The sequence below is a fragment of the Rana temporaria genome, chromosome 8, assembly GCF_905171775.1.
Source record: "Rana temporaria chromosome 8, aRanTem1.1, whole genome shotgun sequence".
NCBI lineage: Eukaryota > Metazoa > Chordata > Amphibia > Anura > Ranidae > Rana > Rana temporaria.
Genome location: NC_053496.1, coordinates 156,873,634 through 156,895,342, shown reverse-complemented (window position 1 = coordinate 156,895,342; position 21,709 = coordinate 156,873,634). Strand labels below are relative to the sequence as shown.

The 21,709-nt window shown below is 43.5% G+C and overlaps 1 protein-coding gene across 1 annotated transcript in view; it reads right to left on the bottom strand.

Moving 5' to 3' along the window:
- Positions 1-21,709, bottom strand: part of LOC120909262 (E3 ubiquitin-protein ligase DTX1-like) — a 62,332-nt gene that overhangs the window by 10,227 nt on the left and 30,396 nt on the right. The window contains exons 2-6 of the mRNA XM_040320997.1: positions 6,057-7,866; positions 5,905-5,966; positions 3,807-3,959; positions 2,371-2,432; positions 601-702 (exon numbers count right to left, since the gene is read on the bottom strand). Of these exons, the coding sequence (XP_040176931.1) occupies positions 601-702; positions 2,371-2,432; positions 3,807-3,959; positions 5,905-5,966; positions 6,057-7,866 (2,189 nt within the window). The remainder of the gene's footprint in view (positions 1-600; positions 703-2,370; positions 2,433-3,806; positions 3,960-5,904; positions 5,967-6,056; positions 7,867-21,709) is intronic.

Sequence of the window (21,709 nt, the reverse complement as noted above, 5' to 3'; positions counted from 1 at the left end):
ATACTAACCTAAGCCCCATCTCAATCTAGTGATGTTGCATGAGAGCCTTGGCTGCCTGCCATAGGCTCCCGCTGCTGTCAAGCAAAGTCAGTGAGCCAATGAGGAAAGAGAGGGGGCCAAGCTGTGGCATCGCTAATGAATCGACACACAGAGCAGCAGCTAGGCTTGAGTGCCCCATGGCAAGCTGCTTTTTTGGTTGGGGGTGCACGTCAGCAAGGGACCAGAGAAGAGGAAGATTTGGGCTGCTCTGTGTAAAACCACTGTACACAGCAGAGTATAACAGGTTTGTCTTTTTTATACAAAAGAAAAACAAGACTTTAATATCAGATTTTAAGCTAGCAGGTAAAGCATCGGTCATCTTTTCATATTTTACCAGGCAAACCTTAGCTGCTCTATTGAAAAAAGTCCATTCAGTGACTTACAAAAGCTTAGATTACACACACAGTTGAATAAATGACATATCCCAATGTCTCTGCCCCCCCCCCCCCCCTGCTCTGTACGATTCTGTGCATAGACTTAATCAGAGAGGCTCAACTTTGCTTCTAAATGTGGTTGCACTTTTAAGAATATATATACTGTATACACAAAGATTTGTTTTACCTTGTATAGAGGTGCCAGGCAGCGAACATGATAGGCATGGCTACAACGGTACAATCTGCCCACTTCTCCATCTGTCATTGGCTGATTGCACAGAGCACAGTCCTAACAGTAAAAAGATAAAAGATATGCTATAGTTACACAATAAAAATAATAATAAAAGAAAAGTGAAAAAAGAGAATGTTGTAAAATGCTGCCATTGTAGCATTGCCAAAGATTGTGGGGCAGATCCACAAAGGAAGTACGCCGGCGTATCTACTTTCAAATTTCCTGCGTCGTATCTTTGTTTTGAATCCTCAAAACAAGATACGACGGCATCTGGGTTAGATCCGACAGGCGTACGGCTTCGTACGCCTTCGGATCTTAGATGCAATACTTCGGGCGTCCGCTGGGTGGCGTTCCCGTAGTTTTCTGCGTCGAATATGCAAATTAGCTATTTCCGACGATCCACAAACGTACGAGCGGCCGTCGTATTCTTTTACGTCGTCTCTAGTCGGCTTTTTTCGGGTATAGTTAAAGCTGCTATTTGGTGGCGTACGCAATGTTAAGTATGGCCGTCGTTCCCGCAGACAATTTGAATTTTTTTTTTCGTTTGCGTAAGTCACCCGTGAATCGGGATGGACGTAATTTACGTCCACGTCAAAACAACGATGTCCTTGCGACGTCATTTAGCGTAATGCACGGCAGGAAATTTAGGGACGGTGCATGCGCAGTTCGTTCGGCGCGGGGACGCGCTTCATTTAAATGAAACACGCCCCCTACCCGCTCAATTTGAATTTCGCGCCGCGAGAGATACACTACGCCGCCGTAACTTACGGCGCAAATTCTTTCAGGATTCAAACCAACAAAAGTAAGTTACGGCGGCGTAGCATATCTCAGATACGCTGCGCCGGGGCAGATCTTTGTGGATCTGCCACTATAGGTGTACTTTGTGGAGCTACAACCAATGCCAATCCAAATTTATAATCGCCCTGACCAGAGGATAGCCATCATTCATTCCAAGTCCATTAGAACAGTCACTGGAACACTGGAACATGATTTAGTTCAAGTAAAATGTTTTACAGCACGTTTGGCTTATTGCAAAGAATCCATTGGAAACTACTGGGCAGATTTCTATAGCTGTTTTAGGTTCTGTAGATTAAAGTACAGTATATCTAAAGCTAAAAAAAAATTGTTTTAGTTAGAGTAGGGGAAAATTAAAACCTAGGTCCCATTAGTTCTATTTTCCTCCGTGTCCTAAAATGGGGACACAACAGGAAGGGGGAAGAAATCCCTCAAAAGAGAGGAAATTCCCATCTTGGATAGTTGGAACAGGTGGGTGTACCTATTGGAAGATTTCTCCTCATCTCCTGTTCTGATGATAAATGTAACATTTTGGATTTCGTCTCACTTTCTGAAAATGGTAACCAGGATAAACAGGAAGGATGAATCTCCCTAGCGACAAAATAAAAACCTAACCATTTCCCACTCTATCGCAAAAAATACACAAAGCACGTCAATATTTAAGTAAGAATACACATGCTTCTTGTAGTTAGACAATATTTTCTGATCTGGGAGATCAGCTCTACACACAATTACAAGAACTTGTAATAGCCCTTGGGCTAGTGCCTATCATCCCAATTCTCATCTGGGCATATCGTTGACAACAAAGTCAGGCCTTGAATTTTTGATCTCATATAAGAATTTAGCAAGTAATGCACACACAGTAATGAAACATCAGCACTGAGAGGACTTGGAAGAATAAAAGTATATGATTAGATAATACACTGATACCTCTGCCAATGGAGTCTTCACCCTTTGCAGGAATTGCTTGATCATCTCCTCTGGCTTTTTACCTATTAAAAAGGCAAAGGTCGGCATTTTAGGATGGGAGAGGAAAACTCAATTAATAACGACTACTGCATGAGAAGAAAAGCCCTAAAATTTGGCGGAGGAATTAGAGCAGGGCTGTCTTAATGAGAGGGCACACTTGGGCACTGCCCAGGGGCCCCAGCTGCATGGGGGGCCCTTGCACTTTCCCCAAAGCAGCTGGTCCTTGAGCCAGGGCCATCTTAATAGCATCATGGGCCCCTGGGCAAAGAAATGCTCTGGGGCCCCTACAACAATGACAGTGCAGGTACACAGACATCAAGTAGGTAGGAGGCCGACTGCCTCCCCTGTGTGTATCTATCACTCTCAGTGCCACCATGGGGCCCCCAATTTCGGGGCAGCGTGGGCTCAAGGACCAGCTGCTTTGGGGAAAGTGCAGGGGCCCCCCATGCAGCTGGGGCCCCTGGGCAGTGCCCAGGTGTGTCCTCTCATTAAGACAGCCTTGCCTTGAGCCCATGCTGCCCCGAAATTGGGGGCTCCATGATGGCACTGAGAGTGATAGATACACTGGGGAGGCAGTCTGCCTCCTACCTACTTGATGTCCGTTTACCTGCACTGTCATCGTTGTAGGGGCCCCAGAGCATTTCTTTGCCCAGGGGCCCATGATACTATTAAGACGGCCCTGAATTAGAGATGTCAATGTACTTCCTCTGGAGGTCCAACAGGTGGCAGTAGTGGATCATATAGCGCTGCCAATATTGTAAGATGAAGTTTAGCGTTACCGGCTTGGGGCTGCTCAATAAAAGCCCTTGTAAGATTATTATTATACAGGATTTATATAGCGCCAACAGTTTGCACAGCGCTTTACAACATGAGGGCAGACAGCACAGTTACAATACAATTCAATACAGGAGGAATCAGAAGACCCTGATCGTTAGAGCTTCCAATCTAGAAGATGCACTGTATGTAATAATGAGCAATAAAGCAATGTACAATTTTGCAAAAAACTTTTGTGCATCACATGCGCCATCCAATCCAACTGATCGGGGGGAAATGGTGATAATTTAAATTTAAAAAAATGCTTTCTTTTTGGTAAGCCAGGTATATTCTTCCCCTTGTAGTGGCTTTTCCCCTTCAATGCCATAGCATAAACATTAATGCTCAATTTTGCCAAGATGCACATCTAAGGACCCACCAGTTGAGAAACTTATGGCACTCGACTTTCCTGTTGCTTTATGTGAACAAGGTGTACTGGGGAAGATCCTTATTTCCTCATTATTGCCGTGTAAGATAGTATTCACTGCATGTCAAAATGTTTCAAACAATTAAGTATCTTATAAATAGTAACTATAAAAAATGATGCAAAAGTTTATAACGTAGCCTATAACCAAAAGACATACTCTTTTTGTTGCTTATCTTCCGGCTGCTCCCTTCGATTCCAGGTACTGGTCGGATGGCCCTTTTCTTTACTGGTGGTGGATGAAATATTGGGGTAGCAGGAATGGATAGACAAACAGGAAGTCCTGCGGCACTCATGAGAAGTCCGCTAATACCTAAAGAAAAAAGTAGTGGATTTGTTTGTGTGCTGTTAGGGACATCAGAGCAAATGTCAACCCTAAGCTCCCATGGTGAAGATAAGGCAGGTCCATGATAAACAATTCCTTTGTGGAACCCCTCTTCTTTCTGAATTGTTCTACATAATTAGTGTCCCCACTGAAGCCACCCAAAGCTACTTCCCCAAGGAATAGGGAATAAACAAGCAGTGGCTATTTAAAGGAAATCTTTCAAAAGAGGAACATGAGGAATGTAATTTCTGACTTCTGTTTCTAAAAATGCTAGCTGCCTGGCAATCATAATAAATGTCTTGTTTCAGTACTTGGAAGTAGAAATCTGGAACAAGCATACAGGCAAGGAACCTATTGATGTGCAGACTTTTTCCAGGTCAGTGACTCAAAATTTTAAGCCATGGGATAACCAAGACAGTATTGTCAGATCCTGTATTTATTTCATGACCCATTTGCTTTAAAGAATGCATGTCTATGCACCTTGGGAGTCCAAAACGCAGGAATTCTATTTTGCAAATGTCAATCGCCTCTTAAGCCATTTGTGAGTATGGGGGTCTTAAAAAAGAAAGGGCTAGATTCGGGTAGCTGCGCCCCTTCTTACGGCGGCGCAGCGTTAATCGTATTTACGCTACGCCGCAGCAACTTACAGGAGCAAGTGCAGTATTCACAAAGCACTTGCTCCGTAAGTTGCGGCGGCGTAGCGTAAATGGGGCCGGCGTAAGCCCGCGTAATTCAAATGTGGAAGGGGGGGCGCGTGTTCTATGCTAATATGTGATGACCTGACGTGATTGACGTGTTTTATGAACGGCGCATGCGCCGTCAGTGTACATATCCCAGTGTGCATTGCTTCAAATGACGTTGCAAGGACGTCATTGGTTTCGACGTGAACGTAAATTACGTCCAGCCCTATTCGCGAACGACTTACGCAAACGACGCAAAAAATTCAAATTTCGAAGCGGGAACGACGTCCATACTTAACATTGGCTGCGCCACCTAATAGCAGGAGCAACGCTACGCCGAAAAAGCCTTACGCAAACGACGTAAAAAACTACCGCCGGGCGCACGTGCGTTTGTGAATTGGCATAACTAGGTAATTTTCATACTCTACGCCGAAAACGACGGAAGCGCCACCTAGTGGCCAGCGTGAGAATGCACCCTAAGATACGACGGCGTAAGAGACTTATGCCAGTCGTATCTTAGTATCGGCGTATCTTGCTTTCTGAATACAGAAAGAAGATACGCCGGCGCAGCTTTGAATTTACGCAGCGTATCTATGGATACGCCGGCGTAAATCGTTGCTGAATCTAGCCCAGAGTGTCTAAGCTCGCAAAGTATAGGAGTTGCTCCACTATAGCTTAACTGTCCCAAGTTTTTGGCCTACGGTATTCTTTACAAGGTACTAATGCAGGCACCTCTGATATTTTAAAATGTGACTGCAGCTGTTTTTGCTTTTATAAAGTAACCAAAGGGCCCTTCAATAACTAACATTTTTATGTTTGGTAGATGATGGGTGTTGGACTTGGCAGTTTCTAACTCCTGGGGATTGCTGAAATCTTTGAGTTCCTGGATCTACACACCCACTGTGCCCATTATGAGGGGTTCCCACTCTCCCTTTTAGATCTGTACTTATTTTTTATTATGGAGAATGTAACAGGGGAGCTGAAAGACAAAAAGGTACATGTACTGTGTCTGCAAAATGAAGGAAATGTTTGGAGTGCGGCTGTCGTTTTTCCTTCATTTTGCATCATTCCATGCATTGCCAGCACCCGTGGCTTTGGATCAGGTGAGGAGACTTTCTGATTAGTATCCTAGAGCGCTGATTTCTCTTTTTCATACTGTGTCTGCAAGCTTCGGTTTACAAGTGTTTAATGATATTGGCTGTATGTTTGTCATAGCTCACTTTTAGTATACAGTATAGCATAGTAATTGATACCTGCTAGGGCTGGTGGGATCATTCCTGAGCCTTCTATGTTACTGAGAGGCACTGGAGGCACCCTACAAAGTGCAAAAAAAAAAAAAAGTAAGAGTTTAAAGACAGTTTTTAGTTAACATGAATTCAACAATGTAATAGACTTCAGAACTTACCTAGCGAGACCTTTACTTTTCTCACATCGCTGGCTGTCATGATGCTGAGCTTTGACTGGTCTGCTGTCCAATTGGCGCCCTGGCCAGCTAGCAGACTTCACACTCTGCACTAGAAGACACTGTGGGCAAGCACAGGGAGGAGGGCTCCTACTCCCTCTAAGTGAAGCTGAACGGGAAATACTTCTGCCAACTAAATTAGGCTTTTCATGGCTGATTCTATGGTGAGGGCTAGTTGAACTTGGCTTGGAGTCAGTAGAAGTGGACCTTGATTGAGACCTAAGTAGTTCAGGCCTACTATCTTCAGGTCTAGAATTGGACCTTACATATCCTGGCCTACATGCTACATTTCTGTAGTCTGTTTTCACTGAGGCAGGCCTGATTTCATTGTACCTGGAGTTAGATCTAGATAGTGCAGGTCTAAAGTCAGAAGGTCTAATTTCAGATGCAGAAAATTCATACTTAGAGTCAGACCTTACTAATCCAGGTTTAGGCTCACCAGGTCTAGAATTTGACCTCACAAATCCAGATTTGTAGTCATTAGGCCCAGATTTCGATCTCAGCAATACAGGCCTACTTTCTGCAGGCCTAGATTCGGACCTGTGTATCACAACTTGGTGTTCTTCTGGTCTTGAGTTAGCCCTACTTAATGCTGGTCTGTAGTCTCCGGGCCTGGATTCTGATCTTGCTAGCTCAGGTCTTGAGTCTCTGCATCTTGATTCTGACCTTGGTAGCCCAGTTCTTGAATTTGACTGCCTAGAAATAGATCTTGCTAATGCAGGGCTAGTATTATAAATGTTACTGTCATGTTGTACAGCGGCCCATTGTGGGCTGATGTCCGAGTCAAGCAACATTGAGTTTGGACTCCCTGATTCAGAACTAGAATCATTTGAAGTAGTTTCACAGTAAGAAGAAGGTCCATAGTTTGGCAGAATCACATTAGCGTCAAAATTAATAAGTTCCTGGCTGCGATCTTTTAGGTCTTGGTTATAGTTTACTAATGCATCATTAGAATTTACAATCCCATGATTAGAAGATATAGGATCAGCACTGTAATTCACTGCTCCAGAATTAAAGTTCACTGAGATCTGATTGGCATTCAAAAGCTCATGACTTAAATTTTGCAGCATGAGGCTAGAATCAACCATCTCATAACTGGAGCACAATGGCTCTTGTCTAGAGTTTACTGTTATCTGGTGGGTGTTCATGGGTACATGATTGGAGTTGACTAAAAATTGGTTTGAGTTCATTAGTCCTTGGTTTGAGTTTGGCAGCCCTCTGTTGACGTTCAAAAGTCCTTGATTGGCATTTGCCAGACCTTGGTTAATTTTTTCTTGATTGGTGCTTATGGTTCTTCGTCTGGTGTTTAATAGTCCATGATTACCATTAACAAGCTCTTGGTTAAAATTTAATAGTCCATGGCTGGTGCCAACAGTCTGTTGTTGAGCTGTTAAGGACCCATGTTTGGAATTTGAACAAGCGTTAATATATAGGGGTAAGGCAACATGGTACGCTGGAGGACATTTCATGGCAGCTTTTGGGTAAGGCATCTGGGCTCGAGCTCTGACTCTAATCCTCTTCTGAGAAGGAAATTCTATTTGGGTCATGGTCTGAAAGCAAATATGAGATCCATTGCAGGGTACCCCAAGGCGCACACCCGTTTGCTGTCTCTCCAGAGCATCCTGGATCAAGATTGAAAGTCTTGTTTCAAATGGGAGCCACTGACGTGGAAGCTCCTCCCACTCCCACACTATGCCCCTCCCAGGAGCACTTGAAAGAGGGAAATTCACTCTCCTGACTGGATATAGGGTACCTGTGTAAATAAATAAAAGAAAAGTTAGATGGATTTGCCAAAACAACAAACTGGTGTCAATTTTATCATTAATTATAAGGATGTAAAGGTGCCAAAGAAATAGCAAGGGTAGAGAAACACATTGACATAGAGACATGCATCTCACTTTTTGAATACTAGTATGCACTTCAGTGTGGTGTTACTGCCCTAATAACAGCATATAATAAGGAAGTAGGCTATATGCATAAAGGTTGTAGACAGCACTTAGAGTGAGAAACCTTGCCTCATATGCCCTGGCAGCCTAAAGTGTATCTTGTGGTTGTAATTAGCATACACGATCATTGTTACATGCCCATTAGGGGAGGAACCCACCGGCCGCCTGCTATAATTAGACGTACGACGTGAAGAGACTGCATCACCTCAGAAGAAATCACATGACGAAATGCGTCAGTGATTGATCTCACACGTCGATACGTCACTTCTGGCTGACCTGGATCAAAGCGGTGGAGCACTACATCCCAGCTGATCCTATGTGGAATCTCTTTTTTTTCTTTTTCTTTTTTTGTGATAGACTGGATTTAAGTTTACATTTTTATGCATGCATCCAGCGGCTACATCGCTTTTTACGATTATTTACTTTTTTTTTTACAATAAATTTACTGGATTACACTATGTGAGTCCGTTGTTTGTTGGTCTTTTGAGGAGAACTACAGGTGACACACAGACACTAGGAAGGTGGGCGGTAACCCCCGGAGCGCAGCGGAGTAGGAACATCCGGTTGCCAGAGGAACGATTCACCCACTCTTGTTGCCTGTCACCCCTTAAGGGGTGACAGGCAAGTGGTGAGTAGGGAACCGAGAGGGGGAGCACAAAAGTCTCCCTAAGTGCACCAGCAATTAAGGATATACACCAAAGTCACAAATTTATAAAGGAACTGGCTATACGATGTTTTCTGACTTATATGAACTGCTACACTGACCACAGAGACTGGTTTTTAACATAAAAACAAAGACTATAATCGCAATTTGGTCACACAGATTTTCTTTGCTGTGTGAGATACAGTTTACCTTGTATCTTATCACCAGGGATCTATGAACTTCTGCTACTAGTTGACTGCCCCTGGTGGCAGCTTTTAAATATGTTATTTTGATTTTGTTTATTTTATTGTATACAGTACAGCATCACTACATTACATCCGAAGGTCACTAAAGGCTTCTAAAGGCTGCACATCAAGCTCCTAACCACTTGAGATATTGAGTTTTAATTTATAAGTCTCACATCTTTACTTTTGGATTGGCCGGACAGTCACCAAAAGGTTGGAGGGATTTCCTTCTGGTGTAGTACGGCTAAGCGTTAAGTGTTTAAATAATTCCTTTTTGCACAGCATTGGTTTGCACAGAAATATAAAGTAAATCTCCGGCGCTTGCCAGGTGTGTGCAATAGATGAGTATAAATCTAGGCTAAGTGAAATACGAAGTTGCTGCTCAAATTTATAAAGTGAACATAAACACAATAAGCGAATGAAGTCACATGGAGTGACGCAACGCGTCGGCAATATTGCGTGTGACCGGAAGTGATGCCATCCTCGTCTACACACGGTTTTATCTGTATTTTGCCAGTTCTTTCATCCTGCATGCAAGCGCGCATTTGTGCTTCTCAATAAATTCCATATGTTTTACATCTTCACGATGAGAGGCCCTTTCTTCTTCTTTATTTGCATGTGCAAACCTTGAGTATACCAGAGTCTGTTGCTAGCATCTTCCTAGTTGTTGTTCTTGAAGAAATGGTGGAAAAGATTGTTTGTGACGCTATAAGCTGGATACAATAGCTTCAAGGCTCTTTTTTTTTGGGTCGGTGAGGTAAGCGCTCTGTGAGCCCATATATAAGGAAGATTACTGCCTGAAGCATTTAGGATATTTCATTCACAAGAATCTATATTGAATTAAGAACTATTATTTTGTTTTTGAATTCACTGGAATTTATTCATTGATTTTTTTCATCCTACTTTTATTGGTTTTACTTTTATGTCACTAAAATGGTTGTCATAATTTTTGGTACAGTTATTGGATTTCACACTATTAATTTATCTTTGTTTATATTTATATACATAGTATATATTTATTCTTATACATGTTTACACATATGCACTTGGTCACTTTTTTTAGTGTTTGACATATATTGTGTTAGTTTATTCCTTTAGCACAGGCACTTTAGAGGTTGCGCTCATCACTCTATTCTTCATTGATTTGCACAGCACGCATTCACATTATTATAGGAAGTGCCTGATATTACTAGTGGGCGTCACTAATAATTGACACTGGATATATTACAGTTTTAAAACTTTTTGCACAGCATTGGTTTGCACAGCACGTATTCACTTTATTTGAGGAATTGCCTGACATTACTAGTAGCCGTCACGAATAACTAACTGACATTGGATGCACTTCATGTTAAGAACATGTATTTTATGTTAACCTTATAGCACTACCTTTTCACTTGGATCACCCTAAAGTAACTAGCAGCACCACTTACCCCATTTATACCACCACTAAAGTGAATCTCACTTTACTCACTTTCCTTTCATTCCCCTGAGATTGCTTACAGCTCTGCCAGAAGTAGTATTTCCTTCAGCTAAATGGAGCAGCAGAGGAGCAATAAAAAGGTAAGTATATGGTGCTGGGGATGGGAATTTCAGCAAAACTCTTGTTTTCCCCAAATGGGCGTAGCATTGGTTTACTTCGACAGCAGGATCCCCACTGGATTGTACCAAGTGAGTGGAGGTCACTCAGGGGGGCACAAAATATATGGGTTTCCTGTTAGGGTCACTCCGCACAACTCTGTGTAGTAAAACAGTAAATACCTTTTTAACCAGTTTGCTTTCAACTGTATTGCATAATGAATGCATAAAAAGAACACATTAAAAGGGAATGTGTAATGATTTTGTATACGTTTTTGGACTTCTTTAGTTAGTAGATTTACAGAGCACAATAGCACAAACAGAGATGAACACACACATGATTAAATCAGGGCAGTCAGTCATCCCCCTGTCTTTCCTGCTTGCTCTGTTGAGATGGTGCCCTGTGGTAGTAGAATTAGAGAAAGATAGTCTGAAAATAACTATCTCCTAGAGTGTAAGCTCTAACGAACACGGCCCTCTGAATTCAACTGCATTGAATTGTCTTGTAACTGTTATATTTTTTCGGGTGAACCCCCGCTTTAATGTCTCTAGATTGGCACTGGAACATGCAAAATGCATTAAAGCAATGCGCATTACCGCCACAGATGGGGGCATAGGCGAAGAAGGGGAAGACGCAAACCCCTAGTGCTTTATCCAAGTGAAAACGGAATGTATTGGAATAAAAAGCAACCAATAAAATGCATACAAAGGTGCATAAGTAGACAGTAAATACATGGAAGGATAACATGAGGTAGAACATCCAAGTGTTTCTGCAGCCTAACATATGCAAGCTAATGCGTTTCCGGGCAAACCCCCTTCTTTAGAGCTGTGCTTCAAGCTTTAGCGTGCATATGTGAGGCCACAGAAACACTTCACAATTATGTCCCACTTTATGTTGGTCTATAAATTTACGTTTTTGGTTGTAACATGACAAAATTTGGAAAATTTCAAGGGGTATGAATACTTTTTCAAGGCACTGTATACATATACACCCTGTCCAAAATAAAGAATAGAAAAAAAAAAACACAATTGCAATCCCTTTAATACACACTAATAATAAGATTAAGTTACAAAAAGCTGGTGTCTCTCACACATACTGCTAACAGTAATAGCAAACGTGATAATAATAAAAAAGAAATAATTCTGTTAAAGACACCTGTCCAAACTTTTAAAGCAATGTTTCCTTTTAAATTCCCCTGCTATGAATGGCACTGGGAATTCTAGTTGAAGACCCTTCTGTTTGCAAATCATGAAAAGAACTGATGGCTCTTTGTTTAAAGTAGGTGCAGCTCTGCAAGAAAAGAGTCCCATGGTGCACCCTGCAGGCCATGGGAAGCCTTTCATAAGGGACATCAGAGAGAAAAATGACATTCCTGAAAGACCATGTAAAAAACCCCCATTGTCATTTACCGATCAATGCTACAATTATCTGATATATGGCAGCATTTAAAGAGATGTTCCCTTGTATGACTAGGGTAGAATGCTGACAGCCTTTTGTTTGGGAAAATGTTAAGTGTCATGCACGGTTTTCATTTTTTTGTGTTTCTTCTCAATTGCATTACATACACCAGTCATTCGAAGCAGTCATCCACTCAAATTCACAACAAACTCCGGCGGCGTAACGTATCGTCGTTACGTTACACCGCCGCAAGTTTACAGCGTAAGTGCCCGATCCACAAAGCTCTTACCTGTAAACTTGCGGCGGTGTAACGTAATTCCGCTCAGCGCAAGCCCGCCCAATTCAAATGGGGCGGGCACCATTTAAATTAGGCCCGCTCCCGCGCCGGACGTACTGAGCATGCTCAGTTTTGAAATTCCCGCCGTGCTTTGCGCGAAGTGACGTCATTTTTTAGAACGGCGACGTGCGTAGCGTCCATTCGTATTCCCGGACGTCTTACGCCAAAAAAAAAAATTTAAATTCGACCCGGGAACGACGGCCATACTTTAACATGGCTCGACTAAAGTTAAGCCATGTTAAAGCAGGCTTAACTTTGCGACGGGAAAAAATTACTAGTGACGACAACGTAACGAACGCGAAAACCTTTGTGGATCGCCGTAAATCCTCATTTGCATACCCGACGCTGGAATACAATGCAAAATCCCCCCAGCGGCGGCCGAAGTATTGCATCCTAAGATCCGACAGGGTGAGTCAATTACACCTGTCGGATCTTAGGGCTATCAATGCGGAACTGATTCTATGAATCAGCCGCATAGATACGACAAGAGATACGACGGTGTATCAGGAGATACGCCGTCGTATCTCTTCTGTGAATCTGGCCCCCTGTCACCAGCCTAAAGAAAAGCAGGTAAAAGCTCTGAAAAAATCTAAATTCAACATGCATAAAATATGCTAACTGTACATATAATCTTATGAGAGGATTTTTTTTTGTTAAAATTAATGGTCTGGCAACAGGGTCTCTTTAACCACTTCCCATCGGTTTGCCATTTATTAACAGCAGCGGGTTAAAGTGGTTATACCAGGATCATGTCTGTAGCTAGTCTTGATCTTATTATTGTTTTTTCCAGTGGGCAATTCTCTTTTATGTAAAAGTGATCCTAGCAGATGTACAGCCACTGGATAATATTACAGGTGACCAAAGAGGGCCACCCCCCTCCTGACGCTGCCTTTATCGGTGTTCTAAAAAATTCTCGACTGAGTCACTTTGCGGCTAAGTCACTAAACAGTTGTTTGCGGGCTTTACTGCGCGTGCGCATCTTCTCCACTGTTTTATCGCGCATTCACGGATGCAATTTCCGGGTCCAGAAAAATTATAGACCCGAGCGGGTGGGCAGAGTGCCAATTTGTTTAAACTTGTCATCAACATCACCGCGTCTAGCCCTGCCCCTGCCACTAGGCTGTTCTTTCTACTAACCCGTACTGAAGGAAAGTGGGAGGGAGAGATAGAGCGGTGCTTGGGGAGGGGGCGGGCCCCGGAAATCTCTGAACCTCGCCCAGCATTCAGGCTCATTCTTTAACATCCCAGTGGATTGGAGGATGTTAAAAAAAGAGCCAGGAGGCCGAGCGAAATCCACGTCGCCCTGGATGCCGGCCGAGGTTCGGAGATTTCCGTTGGCAAGTTTGTGCCTGCGCAGTCCTTACAGGAACTTTCACGATAGCCGGAACCATTTCGGCAGATCACCGGACACACAGTGAGTAATGATGTGGTTTCTCCCACTGTTTGACATCAGAAACCAGAAGCGACAAGGATTTTGTCACTTCCGGTTCCGGTCTGATGTAAACAAGCTGGTACCAGCATGTAAAAAAATCTGATCAAACAGATAATTTTTTGATCACATACAGTACTTTGGAGGCCAGAGGAGAAATCTATGGTCTAAGAGAGGACTCGTCACAGCCCATGTTATCACAAGGGGTTGTTCTTCATCCTTTGTGATAACAATAAAGTTGATGGCAAAAACATTATTAAAAATGCACTGTAATTTTTTTATTTTTTAATAAAATAAATAATAATAATAAAAATAAAGTTCCCCTGTCCCCCCAAGCTCATGTGCAAATGTCAGAGTGAGAGCAGTCATTTTAGTGCTAGACCTATTGGGTAACTCTAAACTGGTAACCTGTAAAGCAGTGGTCTCAAAGTACCGGCCCGCGGGCCATTTGCGGCCCGCGGACCAGTTATAAATGGCCCGCAGGCAGGGTGGAAGTGGGGGGAGCAAAGAGTAAAAAAAAAAAATTTTTTTTTTTTGTGAGCTGGTGCTATCTGCTGGTGAGCCGTTGGTATTACAAGTTATTACCACCAGATGTGAGCTGGCGCCATCTGGTGGTGGCCGTTGGTATTACAAGTTAAGCATTACAAGTTAAACAGCAATTCTAATGTCATTTTACACTATTTTCACTGCCATCTTCTTCCCTCTAATTAGAACCCCCAAACATTATATATATTTTTTATCCTAACACCCTAGAGAATAAAATGGCGATCGTTGCAATACTTTCTGTTACGCCGTATTTGGGAAAAAATTACACTTTTTTTTTATTAAAAAATAAGACAACAGTAAAGTTATCCCCATTTTTTTTAATATTATGAAAGATAATGTTACGCCGAGTAAATTCATACCCAACATGTCACGCTTCAAAATTGCGTCCGCTTGTGGAATGCCGACAAACTTTTTTACCCTTTAAAATCTTCACAGGTGACGTTTAAAAAAATCTACAGGTTGCATGTTTTAAGTTACAGAGAAGGTCTAGTGCTAGAATTATTGCTCTCGCTCTACCAATCGCGGCGATACCTCACATGTGTGGTTTGAACACCGTTTACATATGCGGGCGCTGCTCGCGTATGTGTTCGCTTCTGCGCGCAAGCCCGTTGGGACGGGGCGGGTTTTCTGGCTCCTAACTTTTTTAGCTGGCTCCTAGATTCCAAGCAAATTTGTCAAACCCTGCCTTACAACAGTGCTGGTGGTAATAATGCGCTCGCTGACACCAGTGCTGGGGGTTAATAATGTGTTCGCTGACACCAGTACTGTTGTTTTTGAAGTTTGAAAGTTTGCATGCGGCCCCCCATGGCATATGAAAACTTGTCTTGTGGCCCTCAGGTAATTTGAGTTTGAGACCCCTGCTGTAAAGGCTTTTAAAGCATTGCCTATGGATATTTTAAGGTATGATAGCGTGGTGCCGTTCCATTGACATATGCAGTTAAAAAAGAATGACATGTTAGATTATGTTATGCTGGGTAAATGGATATCTTTTATACTTTACAATAAAATTGGGCGTTATATTGTGTTTGTGTTCAACTTATTAAATTATTTTTTCCTGAAAATTTGCATTTGATAAAGCGCTGTGCAATTATTGTGCGAAATAAACAATTTTGTTCTCCAAGGGCTCTGCTTAAAAATCTATATATTGTATAATGTTTGGGGGTGCTTTGTAATTTTCTAGCAAAAGAAAAATACAGATTTTTACATGTATGAGAGAAATGGCATAATTGACCTGGGCTGGAACTAGTTAATGACCTTAACGTAAATAGATAGAGCTGAGAATTAAGAAAGTTTCCCAGAGGAGTAATAAGAAGCCAAGGGTGGATTCGATCATTCACTAAAAACTGAAATTGAAGAGATAAGGAAACTGATAAGATAGATAAAATTAGATTAACCACTTGCTTACTGGGCACTTAAATCCGCCTCCTGCCCAGACCAATTTTCTACTTTCAGCACTGTCGCATTTTGAATGACAATTTCGTGGTCATACAACACTGTACCCAAATTAAATTTTTATATTTTTTTCCTCAGGTGAGCACAGATGAGGCAGAATTGCCTCTTCCTCTTCGGGGACCGATGTCCCTTGTACACAAGCTGGTGATCGGCTTTTTTTTCTCCTCACGCTGTCAGCGTGAGGAGAAAAAAAACAATTACCAATCCTTTGTTTACACCATGTGATCAGCTGTCATTGGCTGACAGCTGATCACATGGTAAGGGGCCGGGACCGGCCCCTTACATGGATCTGTGATCACCCGAGTCTCAGTGATTACAGTGCGTGCCCTGCAGGGGGCGCGCATTGCGCGTGCAAAGGGAAGGACGTCTATCGACGGCCTCCCGGATATTCAGGTCCTTGCTGTTGCCGTCATTCGGCTATAGCGCGGGCCTCTAGTGGTTAAAGCGGACCTTCAGTCATTTTTTTCAACTTTCCATCTACTAAATCTTCTGCCCTTGTTTTTTTAACTTCGGATAGTAAAACATTTTTGCCAGTAAATACCTTATACAGCCCACTTCCTGTTTCTTGTCTGGTCATCAGCCTAGGCTCATGACATCATGCACAGCTCTCTCACTCTCGTGACAGTTTGACAGAAAGGGAGGGGGGATGAGTCGTAAGAGGGCCAATGCGAGCTGCAGGGCTGGAGGTGTGCCTCTGTGTGTCTGGGTAAATCCAGGAAGTGAACAGTCATCAAGCCTCTGGCTCCAATCACGTGCTTCAAAAGAAACCCCCCCATCCCATTGAAATCTATGGTCCTGCGCCCTGCATGTAGATCAGGGAGCCTGACGCATGGATAGGGTAGCGGCACCCGTGCACATCTAAGGGACAGGCCGCCGCTGGTGGGTGGTTTGTTATTGCTAATGTAGCGCCATGCTCCCATTGAGTATGCGCTATATGTTAAATTCTAGTTGCCTGAGCTGTAATTTAGCTCACAATAATTATGCTAAATTGTTGGTTCTGTTTCAGTTCAGCTGGGTTACACAATTTTCCCCTTGACGGTGGGTGTCGCTGTTAACATAGGTCAAGGTTGGAAAGGCAGCAGGCTGGATGCATTGGGTATCTCTTTCCCAGAAGCAGCTCAGGGGGCATGGTCAACCCACTGTGCATTCTGGGGAGGGGTACTTAAGGGACAGACGTTGTTTTGGCGGGATTCATTTTGCCGATCCCAACCTGATGGCCCTCCTGGCCTCAGGGATGTGTGAGCCGTTTTGTAGCCTCTGGGCCGGCTGGCCCGAGGCCTGGCGACTGAGAGTAGACCCAGGAGTTTCTGGGGCCTACTAATCCAGGGATGGTCCTTCACTACCTTACCTACGGAAGGAAGCTGAACCAGTGGGATTCAATTGATGGACACACCATGGCAAATTTACCTCACTATGCTGTCGGCCCGGCTGAAAGATTCTTGGCACCGCGAGTCGTGTATTTTATTGGAACTATACAACGTGTGCGAGTGGTTAAGCGATCTTGTGGCAGAAGATCATGGGACGGCCTGACAACACTTATCAAGTCTGTGGCAGACACTTTGACAAGCTTTGCACCAGCTGCTAGGCCAGTGAGAGTAGGCCTATCTGGTAGTTGCTGAAATCCAGTGTGGAGCCGAGTTAATCCTCTGGATCTGAGTTGTACCCATGATCCGCAAAGCAAAGGTAACCGAGTCATTTCCCATCCCTCTACCCCTCTGTTGCAGAACTTTGTTCAATAAAAACCCTGAGCCCAGGTTCACACTGGGCTGCGGGAGTGAAGCCGTGCGAGTTCAGCTGAACTCGCACGATTTCACTCCCGCTGGCAGTCCCGATTTCGGCCGCGATTTAGGAGACATCTGTGCAGGTTTTTGCACAGATGTCAATGTAAATCGCGGCCCGAAATCGCAAAAAGTAGTACAGGAAGTACTTTTTGAAATCGGTGCATGAATCGGTGCATGAATGACGGTGTCATTGCCGACAATTGCCGGCAAATGCCGCCAATTTGAGATGCGATTTGACATGTGAAATCGCATCTCAAATCGTACCCAGTGTGAACCTGGGCTGAAAGAGTCTTTGGGCTAGATTCACGTAGCCCGCCGTAAGTTTGTGCGGGCACAGCGTATGTTATTAACGCTATGCCGCCGCAACTTAGACGGGCAAGTGCAGTATTCACAAAGCACTTGCTCCGTAAGTTGTGGCGGCGTAGCGTAAATCAGCCGGCGTAAGCCAAGGTGGGCGTGTTTTATGTAAATAAAACATGACCCCACGTAAATGACGTCTTTAACAAACTGCGCATGCGCCGTTCGTAAAAGAATCCCAGTGCGCATGCTCGAAATTCCGCCGCAAATCGTCAATGCTTTCGACGTGGACGTAATTTATGCAAAGCCCTATTCACGAACGACTTACGCAAACGACGCAAAATTCTACGCTGGCCCGAAGTCCATACTTAACATTGGTTGCTCCTCATATAGCAGGAGCAACGTTACGCCGGAAAAAGCCTTACGCAAACAACGTAAAAAAATTCCGCCGGGCGCACGTACGTTTCTGAATCGGCGTATTCAGCGCATTTGCATATTCCACGCTGAAAGCGACGGAAGCCCCACCTAGCGGCCAGCGTAAATATGCAACTAAGATACGACGGCGTAAGAGACTTACACCAGTCGGATCTTAGGCAAATTTCGGCGTATCTTGCTTTCTGAATACAGAAAGAAGATACGCCGGCGCAGATTTGAATTTACACGGCGTATCAATAGATACGCCGGCGTAAATTCTCTCTGAATCTAGCCGTTTGTGTTTGGTGCAGACATTTCTATGACAACTCTTCAAGGATAACCCCTGAGACATAGGCGTGCCGGGTTTGCCTGGGCACACCCTAATCACCCCTTGTGGAGCAGATTCCCCCTGCTGATAGTTCACCAAAGCATAATAGGGCTTCTAAAAAAAAAAAAAAAAATGTTAAATGATAAAAAAATAACATTCAAATAAAAAGCTACTGACACCATCCACTACCCTACTGCTGCTCTAACACTGTCCATGTTTTAATACCTTTGGTGTGCGCACCCTAATGCAATGGGCTGCCCTGAAACGAGCGTATGGAACAGTAAGGTAACGGCAGGCCCAAATCTAAACCAGCTGTGTCCCTATGGAGCGATCTGATGAAAACGGACAGCATGTCCGTTTTCATCAGATCTTACCCGATCTGATCCGCATGGACGGATGGGGACGTGGCCCCCATACGTCTGTTTTTAGCGGGTCGGATCGGGTCGGATGTCAGCGGACATGTCTCCGCTGACATCCGACGCTCCATAGCGATGCATGGAGCGGCCGTTCAGGTCCGCCGACAGACGGACCCGAACGGCCAAGTGTGAATGAGGCCTAAGATGTGTGTGTGTGTGTAATGTAGACTTTTATTGAAAGGGGATAAAAAAAAGTGTTGAGTGTGAAAGATATAGTATATGTAAATAGCTATTAAAATATATAATTTTCAATGCACTCAAGATAAGGTCTGCCATGTAGCTGGTGTATATTTCAGCACAAAGTAAAATGGTAAAAACATTGTGCGAAAATGTTGTTTCCAGTGCTTTTAATTAAACCACAACAGGTGTCAAGGCACAATGTCAGTTGTCCACAATGAGGGTGATGAAAGTAAAAGCTTATTAACATTTATGTAAGGTGGTCAGCGGACGGGGCCATTTTATATGGGGAGGTGTCATGTCTGATCCAAAAAAGAGGTGTGTCTGTGTGATGAGGGGGGAACAGTTAGGGGCAGTTGAGGGCTGTGAGAAAAGTGGCTTTTCCCAGGACATTATTAATTCTTTTTCTTATTGTCTGTGAATAAATCTCCCAGCCCCCTCCTCAGCTTTCTTTTCTCTCTTGGGGCATCTGTCTTTCTCCTATTCAAGGCCCAGCTGCTCCCCCCCTCTCCCCGTCAAGATGCCATTGTATCGTCCCAGCGACCACAGCCTGAGGGTCAATGTACCCCCGCCTCCTAATTAATGTCTCATGAGCTAGAGACCTGGGTGAGGGGCTCTGTCAATACAGACTGACACATATTTGCATAGCTAACAGCTGCAGATGGCTTTACAACATCATGTAAAAGATGGAAGTAAACAAGTAACTGTAAAATAATTTCCGGGAACAGAAGTGGTGAATCTAAAATCTGCAATATCTCAGGGATAATTTCACACTTGATTTGAGGAACAGAACTATAATATAGTCAGTCAAAAGAACCAGTTAAACCACCTTTGACAAGAATAAGGAAAAGCATTGGTTAATATATATTTACCCTTGCCGTGGAAATTGTTTCTCAGTTTATGATCACTTTGTGTCGTTTTATCATGTTTTGTGGGAATTCACAAAAAAGTAACAATGCCAAGCAAGTTTTGCAGACTACTAGAATGCGTTAAAAAGGTTATTTGCTCACTTATTATTATTATTGTTGTTATACAGGTTTTATATAGCGCCAACAGTTTGCGCAGCTCTTAACAAAATAGGACTATAATTCGGCCACTTCTTGAGTATGCAGTCTGGATTTGGGCACCAGTCCTCAGGAAGGATGTGCTGGAACTGGAGAAAGTCCAGAGAAGTGCAACAAAGCTCATAAGGGGGCAAGGGGACCTCAGTTAGGAGGAACATCTAGAAACCTTAACCCTATTCTCCTCAGAGAAAAGACGCTGAAGAGGGGATATGATAGCGATATACACATTTTTTAACCTGGACCATTATGCAGGTTAAGGACATTGCCTCTTTTTGCGATTTGGCACTGCGTCGCTTTTACTGACAATTGCGCAGTCGTGCAATGTGGCTCCCAAACAAAATTGGCGTCCTTTTTTTCCCACAAATAGAGCTTTCTTTTGGTGGTATTTGATCACCTCTGCGGTTTTTATTTTTTGCGCTATAAACAAAAATAGAGCGACAATTTTGAAATAATTCTATATTTTTTACTTTTTGCTATAATAAATATCTCCAAAAAAGATATAAAAAAAACACATTTTTTTTCCTCAGTTTAGGCCGATACGTATTCCTCTACCTATTTTTGGTAAAAAAAATCACAATAAGCGTTTATCGATTGGTTTGTGCAAAATGTATAGCGTTTACAAAATAGGGGATAGTTTTATGGCCATTTTATTAATATTTTTTTTTTCATCAACATGAGGACAGGTGCTTTGGGGTGGGGGGCCACAGGGCGCCCCCCTGCCCCAAAGCACCGACCCCCCCATGTTGAGGGCATGCGGCCTGGCACGGTTAAGGAGGGGGGGCGCTCGCCTGTCCCCACCCCTTTACTGACTGGCCGGGCTGCTGCTCGGATACGGGTCTGGTATGGATTTTGGGGGACCTCCCCATGCCGGTTTTTCGGCGCAGGGGGTGTCTCCTTAAAATCCATAGCAGACCCAAGGGCCTGGTATGCTCCTGTAGGGGGGACACATGCCGGTTTTTAGTTGAAATTTGGCATGGAGTTCCCCCTCAAGATTCATACTAGACACAGTGCTTGGTATTGGCAGGGATCCAAGTCGGATCCCCGTTCAATATCGTGCCGCTGCTAAACGCAACTGCAGCTAAAAGCACTGTACAAATGCAGCCGATCGCTGTGCCTGGAGTCTTGAATTCCAGCAAAACATAAACATGCTTTTAGCTGCGGTAAAACTGCCGTTCGTCCGAAAGGGGCCTTATGGTATCTCTTGCCTACCTGTTTAATCTGGAATACATTTATATTAATTTACGCTTTTGATCCTGGGTATTATCCTGCCCCTCTGCAACTATATGTGGGCCTACCACACTCAGATGACCATGTTTTGGAGGTTCTGAGCGTGTCTTCTCTTTGCCATTGGTGATTGGTGCCCCTTGCATATATACCAACTTTGTAAGCCACCCAGATTCTACTATGTCACAATGTTTTATTAGCAATATAAAAAAAAACAATGCACTGAAACACAGTTTAATGCTATTCTTTAGTTTATCAGTACTCATAAAGATCTACTGATGAAGCTATAATAGTGAAACCTGTAGAGATCCATTAGCATACCT